General features: G+C 27.4%; 1 protein-coding gene across 1 annotated transcript; it reads left to right on the top strand.

The window, feature by feature from the left end:
• Positions 1-1315: 1315 nt before the first annotated feature.
• LOC107860876 (glycine-rich cell wall structural protein 2-like) lies at positions 1316-2112 on the top strand. Its single transcript, XM_016706346.2, has one exon. It carries the CDS (start codon positions 1387-1389, stop codon positions 1885-1887), a length of 501 nt encoding a protein of 166 aa, XP_016561832.1. The 5' UTR covers positions 1316-1386; the 3' UTR covers positions 1888-2112.
• The last annotated feature ends 7017 nt before the right edge of the window (positions 2113-9129 follow it).

Here is a 9129-nt window from a genome sequence, read left to right as displayed (position 1 = left end):
TCAATTGATTTTTGACTTTGTGAACAAGGTAATTCTGCCTAAGTCACAAAAGAGAAACATTGCCTCAGTCACTGACTTATATGTGATAGAATGCCTTATTTTTTTTGAGTTCATTAATCTACCAACATTGATGATAGAACACATTCACAAAGTAGTTCTTGGGAAAAATAGAAAGCATGGCATGCCTTATAGATATTGGTTGAACAAAATACTTGATCATTATTGCATTGTCTGTGATTTTAGAACCCAAGGATCTGTAGTTTAAATGTTTGAAATGAAAATATTGGTCAAAACTAAGTATGTCAAATCAGAAAGCATTTATCAAAAGGAGCTCATCAAGGAAATAGAGGAACTAAAGTTCAATCTAGCTGCCAAGGATGAAGAAATCAGCAAGCTCCAGAAGATAATTCAGCAATTCTCCAAAAGAAGCCCATGTGACACTAAAATGCTCAGAACTGAGAATGTCGAACTAAAGAAGAGGGTGTCATTCTTAACTAATGAGGTCCTTAGACTGAATGCAGAGATAAGGCATCTCAACAACAACCTGACTCTACTACTTCAAAATATTTACCTACTCCTTCACTTGTTGATTCTTCCTGATTTCTATAGTTTTCTCCCTAAGAACATTTAATTTATGCACTGCACACTACAAGAAATGTGTTTTTTAGTGGTGCAAAAAGTCACCACTAAAGAACAAAAAGTCACCAATAGAGTCTTTTGGCAGTGACAACTATGGCGTTGGTAGTACCTCCGTAACTAAAAGTTATTTGCAACGACAAAGCTTGGTCGCCACAATAAAAAGGTATTTGGGACGAGTTTTACGGCCACAAAAGGTAGATAAATACGCTATAAATTGTATTTTGACAAAACACATATGGGTTAGGTTGCCACTAATATACTAGCATTAGCAGCGACTTTACCACTGCAAAATCACCATCATCTGTGACGACTTATTTTGATGATAGTTAAAGCATGATCATAGTGCATGGGTACGTTATTAATTACAAGAATCCTTCAATACGGTATTTCTACGAATGAAATGAGACCTAAAATATAATTAAATAACCAAATTGAAGATATTAAAGGAAGAAGTTAGTTCAAGAAGAAGAACATGAATAAAGATGTACATCTGAAGGAAAAAATTGATCTACTTTGATGTAAGGAAGAGTTAGGTTGATCACGAAGGTTTTGGCACTTTGTAAACAAAATATTATAAGTCAATAACGCACAATGCATGCATGAGTTGAACCGCATGAGTTAATATCTTGTTGTACAATTGCAGCTTCTATATAACTTGAGCTTCCAAACTCAAAATTCTCATCATCACAACATCGTATTTTAATCACTCTCCCATCCACTACTATTAATTAATAACTACTAACAACAATGTCAACCAGTATTATTCTCCTAATTGTTGCTTGTGCACTTGTATTGTCCACAAATGCAAGGATCCTTAATTCCATGAAAGGAGAAGATGAAGAAAAGATCCTTTTTCCCCACCCTTTATCACCATTTCTTGGTGGTCACGGGCTTGGCAGGCCTGGATTTGGTGCAGGGCCGGGTTTAGGATTCGGTCCTTTTGGAGGAATATCGGGGGAAAGTGGCCTAGGTGGTGGTGGAATGGGTTTCGGAGCTGGAACTGGAACTGAAATTGGAAGTGGGTCGGGTTTTGGATCAAACATTGGATCAGGTTTCGGGTCAAACATTGGCGGTGGAGGAGGTTTCGGGTCGGGAATGGGAAATGGAGGTTTCGGTTTGGGAATGGGCAATGGAGGTTTTGGTTTTAGTGGTGACAATAATGGAGGTAATAGTCCTAATGGTGATGGTGAATTCGCTGGTGGTCAAGCTGAAGGAGTTGATGCAGCTCTTGGAAAGCAAAAACCTTGAATTCTTCACATGATATGATATTCTATCATGTTACTAGTAGTATTATTTACTAGATTCCACCAAATAATAGTAACTTTATGTTGCACTAGTTACCAATTAACTATAGGAGAATTACTTTTCTTTCAAGTGAATTATCGTTTGCATGTTTTAGTAATTCTTATAAATGAGTCAAATTTATTGTTTGTCTGATTATGCAAGTTAATGACACTTCTATTTCTTTTTTTATATTATAGAGATTAAAAATATTATACTATACTTTTTTGGCTTCAGACAAACTTTCGATTGGTCCCATTTTTACCTCTTCTACACTACCCTCGAGCTGAAAGATGGAAACAAGTTTTTCACACAAAACATGCCTATCAGATGTACAGGTTCTGATTTGTAAAGACCAAGTGTAGTTAAAACTTGTTATGAATATGGACTACTCAGTACTGTATATACCTCTGATGGAAATGAGATATCTACTATAACGGAAATATATGAAGTTCTTTCTTATTTTATTATTAACTCTTTTTGCTCTTACTTTCTGTTTATATGGTGTTGTAAAGCACCAATCTGTTTTAGTTATTATATGTGGGTATAATTTATCTAAAAACGGCATCCCTAAAAGTATATCTTTTGATGTTAGTTCATAATTATAAATTTCTTCTATTGTTAATATCTTATCCCATACTTGTATCTTTACATTCCTAACTTTATAAGTAATTAAGCTTCCTTCATCATTAAATCCTTTAACTATTATTGGTGTTTTTAATTTATCCCATTTGCTTTCTGGTAAGCAATTATATCTACATAAATTAGCTTCTGCTCCTGTATCTATCATAGGCGTATAATATCTACTGTAATATCCTTCTACTACTCTTCATTAATACATATATTTTCATTTTATGTTAAGGCTCTTTTTAAGAATAATTTCTCTCTGTTATATGTTAAGGTTAATTGTGTATGTTCTATATTATATGGTTTTACTTGTTCTAGCCATTTTATTCCTAATATTTTGTCTGCTTTTTACATTTCTTCCTTTACTTCAAATTCTATTTTTATTTTTCTAATTCCTATTATTATTTCTTTTTCTGCTATATTTTTACTATTTATTAAACTTCTTGGTAGATCTGGGCATATATCATTATCAGTTTTTATTTCTTCATTTTTTACTAGATATTTTGCTATATAATTTTCTTCTTGTCCTGTATTTAAGAGTATTAAATATTCTTTTTCATTTACCTTTCCTATTATGTAATATTAGTTTAAATTATTTGTCAAATTTGTTTCATAACTTGTTCTTTTTTATGAGCTTGATGATTCTGGTTTTTCATCAACTATTCTTTTCGTTGTATTTATTCTATCATTTACTATTTCTAAATTTTCTTATATATCTATGTCTCTATAGCTATAATCATTATAATCTATCGTTTTTACAATTTGTTCGAATGGACTTTCTATTCGTATTTTGTTAATCTTATTTTTTCCTGTTATTTTATGTTTTGTTGTTAATACATATAAATTTTTGCATCTTGCTGTAAATATTTAACTTCCTGGGGTTAATTCTATTCCTGATATTTTTCAATATAAAACTAATGATTTATCTATATTTTTATCTGTTACCGCTACTGAATAATTTGCACTTATTATAAATTTAAATTTTTGGTATATTAAATTTCCTTTTATGGCAGTTATTATTCTTTTTTCTATAGGTTTTATAATTCTATCATCTGCTAAATATAATTCTATTGGTGTATCTATTCCTTCTCTAAAACATGTTTTTATTAATATCTCTGTACCTCCAAGGTGTACATATTTTATTGGGTCTCTACCTTTTATATCGTTTATCTCTTTATTAATTATTCTTTTTGTTACTAGCGGTATACTAGCTTTACGTTTTGCATATCTACAGTCTATTACATGTTCCTTTTGGCTTACTACATAATATTCTTCTTTTTTCCTAGTAAATATATTTTTTATTGTTGGTATTTTAAATATTTTTTCTACACTTAAGTCTAATTCTTTTCCTTTTATTTCATCAAATATGTTACTGTCAAATATTATTTTTTGGTCTGTTTCTTCATCATTTAAGTATTCTTCCTTTGTTATTATTTTTATATCTTCTTCAGTCATTTGGTTCATCTATTTTACTATCTATTTCATTATCTGTTTCATTTTTTGAAATTTCATATGTACTATCCTCACTTTCTAATTCATAATCTATATAATCTATCTGCATATATTCTGTATTTTCTATTTTTATTTCTGATATTTGTTTATTTTTTGGAGTTTTAGATAATTTACCATCTCTAACTAAATGTCCTAATTTTCCACAATTATAACAAGTACATTCTTTTATAAAAAAAATTTTCTATATGGTCTTTCGTATTTATAATTTTTTACATATTATCTTTTTCTTGTATTTATATTTTAATTTTTTATATTTCTTATGTATTTTTCTTTTCTTATAATATCTTTCTTCGCATCCGAATTGGGGTGCTATTTTATCTTTGCAACATGTTAAATTTCTTATCAATGTTTTTTTCATTTTTAATTATTCTCTATATTTTTCACATAAGTTTCTATACCATTGTTGTAAAAATTTTATTCTTGCTCCTAGAGTATCTACTATTTTTGCTTCTTCCCAACTCTTTATTATCTTTGAACTAAATGGTTTGGGTAATTTATTAAAATATAATTTTCTTATTTCTTTATTTTCTTCTATATTATATGCTCCTTTATAATAATATTCTTTAAATGCTCAAGTATATTCATCTATATAACACATATTACATATTGCTAATTTTAACATTAAATTCCTATTTGTATCTTTTTCTTCATTTTGTTCTTCTTCTATTGTTGTCATACTACCAAATTCATCTTTTATAGCTGTTTCATATTTTTTTTAATAATTCTATAAGTGTTAGTTTAGTTGTTATTGATGATGTTCCATCTGTAGGTTTATTAGTTCTTAATATCTTCTTGCTATTTTCAGTTAAATTTGAAAACCATAATTTCACTATTCCTATTAGTGTTCTTTCTATATATTATGGTGCATCTGTTACGTTTATATTATTATTTAATAATTGTTTTGTCATATATCCTATCCATAATTGTATTGTTTTTCTGTATCTATTACACAGTCTAAGTCTAAAAAGTTATAATTTTTATTAACTATTTGTTTTGGCATCCATTTGTCATATTCATTCTTTAGATTATATTTTTTAAACTTATTTTTATAATATGTAGGTTTTCTTATTTCTGATGTTTTAGGTATTATATTTTCATCTTCTTTTTTATCAAGAGTATTTATTTCTATGCTGATATTTTCTAAGTTTTCTTCATTAATTACTTCTTGTTTTTCATTGATTTCTAAATTTTTTGTATTTGTTAATATTTCTGTATATGTTTCACTATCTTCTGAATCATAATTATCTGTCTCATCAACATCTATATTATTTATTTCTAATTCCTTGTTTTTTATTTCTTTATTGTTTATTTCTAATTTTTCTTTAAATTGATTTATCTCGTTTAGTAATTTTTGTTCTTTATCTTTTTCTTCCTTTTCTTTTGTCTTTCTTCATACAAATCTTTTAACATTTGTAGTTCTTTTTCTAATTCAGCAATCCTACTATTTTTAGTTTCTTCTATTTTTCGTAATTCTTTTGTAGTTTGTTGTTTTATTTATTTTATTTCCTTTTTTCTATCTATTTCTTCATTTTCTCTTTCTATTCTTACCATAGCTGTCAATTTATCTTCTAATTTTAATTCTTCTTTTTCTAACATTAAATATAAATGTTCACCTATTTTCTTATATCTTCTTCCTAAATTAGAAAATACTATTTTTATTTTTAATCCTTCGTGATTTTCATATATTTTTTCATTTATTATAAATTATTCTTTGTTCATTTTATTGTAAATAGTTCATGTTGATATATATATATATATATATTCTAAACTATCTATTTGTGATTCTAATTTTGATATTTCATCTTTTTGTACATTTATTGAGTTTTCACTAACTCCGGCAAATATATTATAATGCATTCTTTTTATTCTTATTTTTTATTCCTTATGTTTTTCAGAAATAATTTATTTTAGTTCTTTGTATTTTTGTACTTTATTCATTTAAATCATATTTATAATATTTTGATGGATATCTAAATGTAATTTTATCATAATTAGGTGGTATGTGTCTCATTCTTCTAGATTTTAAATGGATTATTAATTTTTCTTCAATACTAGATATTAAGGTAATTAGGTAGGCTAATCTTTGTGGGTTTTCTTTTGTTTTATTTAGACTTATATATTCTGAATAATTACTAATTAAAGATTCTTTAATTTTTCTAAAAGCTTATCTGTTTTTAAATGGTCTTCTCATAATTAATCCACCAATCTAAATTCAAACATATATGCCACTGCTATATTTTTTAAATAACTGGGCTCTGGTACCAATTTTAGGAACTAACATTAAAAGATATACTTTTAGGAATGCCGTTTTTAGATAAATTATACCCACATATAATAACTAGAACAGATTGGTGGTTTCCAACACCATGTAAATAGAAAGTAAGAGCAAAAAGAGTTAATAATAAAATAAGAAAGAAAATTGATTGGATAAAAGGAAGTGAAAAAATTACACAAAAGTTAGAAAATTTAAAAATTATTGAAGATACAATAGAACTAGTCGTATTTTCGATAAATAAAATAGAAATAACTATATTTTCAATAAACAAGATAGAAATAATTAAGAAAAATTAGAACAATTATATAGTGAAGATCTATTAAAAGGATGGGAAAAAACATAAAACTACTATAGAAATTGAATTAATAGATAAAAATAGCATAATAACCCAGAAACAATTAACATATAATTTTGACGATTTAAAAGAATTTAAAATGCATATAGATGAATTATTAGAAAAACAATATATACAAAAAAGTAATAGTAAACATAATAGTCCAGCATTTATAGTAAATAAACACAGTGAACCAAAAAGAGAAAAAAGTAGAATGGTTATTGACTATACAAATTTAAATGCAAAGACTATGACATATAATTATCCAATACCAAATAAGATATTAAAAATAAGACAAATACAGGGATATAATTATTTTAGTAAATTCGATTGTAAATCAGGATTTTACCATTTAAAGTTAGAAGAAGAATCTAAAGAATTAACCGCATTTACGGTACCACAAGGATTTTATGAATGGAACGTATTATCATTTGGATATAAAAATGCAACAGGTAGATATCAACATTTTATGGATAGTTATTTTAAACAATTATCTAATTGTATAGTATACATAGATGATATATTATTATATACAAAAACTAAAGAAGAACATTTAAAATTACCAGGATAATTTAGAGATATAATAGAAAAATCATGAGTAAGTCTAAGTGAAAAGAAAGCTGAAATTATGAAAAATCAGATAGAATTTTTAGGAATACAAATAGATAAGAGTGGAGTAAAAATGCAACAACATATAGTACAAAAAATAATAAATTCGAAAGAAGAATTAGATACAAAAAAGAAATTACAATCATTTTTAGGATTAGTAAACCAAGTAAGGAAATATATTCTAAAATTAGCAGAAACTTTAAAACCACTACAGAAAAAAATTAAAAAAGGATGTAGAATATAACTATAATGAAGAAGATAAAAAACAAGTTCAGAAAATAAAATTACTTTGTAAAGAATTACCAAAACTACAATTTCCAGATGAAAATAGAAAATTTATATATATAGTAGAAGCAGATGCTAGTAAATGTAGTTATCGAGGAGTACTTAAATACAGATATGAAGCAAAAAAATTAGAACACCATTGTAGATACTACTCAGGTATGTTCAATGAAACAGAAATAAAATGGGAAATAAATAGGAAAGAATTATGTTCATTATATAAATGTTTGTTAGCATTTGAGCCATATATTGTATATAACAAGTTTATTGTACGAACGGATAATACACAGGTACGCTGGTGGTTAACAAAGAAAATACAAAATTCAGTTATAACAAAAGAGATTCGGAGACTAGTCTTGAATATATTAAATTTCTCATTTATAATTGAAGTAATTAGTACTAACAAAAATGTTATTGCAGATTACATATCAAGACAAAGCTACACAGACTGATATAATAGAAGAGGATACTCTAGAAAAAATATTCAACACCCTAACTACGCTTTCAATGAAAGTGGACAGTATGGGTAATGAAATAAAAAAATTAAAGACTAATGAAGTTAAAATGAAGTCTATAACTACAAATTAGCTAACTCAGCAGTGTGCAGAGCTATGTCGATCGGAAGACATTAAAGTTCCAGAGCTAGAAGGAGACGATGGGACACTCCATAAAACCCATAATATTTATCAATCTACTTCTGTAGGTACAAGCAAAGGAGTTAGGGAAAACACAAATATGAACCTAAATAAGCTATTGGATAAACCATATATACCAAATACATCAAAAGATCCCATGTTTATACCCCCACAAATTACTACATACCGAGATAGTTTAAACCAAGACAAAAAGACTTACAACTACACAGCCCGAAAATATATAGAAAATATCTACAATGTACAAACCTTTTTAAATACTAAACCCAGAGCTATAAACATCCAAGAACCAGATACAAACTATATAACCCAAAGATTGACTGGATATAATAAGCTAATTGCTTTACCTAAAACCAAACCAAGTCTAGTTAAAACTTGATATGAATATGGACTACTCAGTACTGTATATACCTCTGACGGAAATGAGATATCCACTATACCGGAAATATATGAAGCATTTAGCATTTTTAAAAGAATAACCAAAGGTACCCTATTTTTTATAAAAATTTACACGGCACCAGCGGAGATATTATACGATGAAGTTAAAAAACCCATACAAGTTGTAAAGATAGGAATGACACGAGATATGATTATACCACAAGATATTATTCCACAACCAGAAATACCTAGAATTGAGATACCAAAATTTTATGCGAATAAAAGGATTATCGGACTATCTACAATTTTGCAAGAGCTAGCAAACACATACCGCAACCAAAATCCCATATGGAGTTATTATTCAAGAAATAATGTACTAATATATTCAAATTCAAAGGAATTACGAGAAACAGATATGGAAACTATTAGGCAATGGATTCTGACGTTGCTCAAACCAGAGACGGAACCTATTGCCAGAGCTATCAGAGAAAAATTTATTTCAGAAGAATTATTAACCAGATATTGCAAGACAATTGGAC

This window comes from Capsicum annuum, chromosome 2 (assembly GCF_002878395.1).
Source record: "Capsicum annuum cultivar UCD-10X-F1 chromosome 2, UCD10Xv1.1, whole genome shotgun sequence".
Taxonomy (NCBI): Eukaryota; Viridiplantae; Streptophyta; class Magnoliopsida; order Solanales; family Solanaceae; genus Capsicum; species Capsicum annuum.
The sequence above is the reverse complement of the archived record's forward strand: the minus strand, read 5'-3'. Positions and strand labels throughout refer to the sequence as shown.

Excerpts from the sequence above, each read along its gene's own strand:
- LOC107860876 (XM_016706346.2), top strand. The coding sequence starts at position 1,387 with ATGTCAACCAGTATTATTCTCCTAATTGTTGCTTGTGCACTTGTATTG.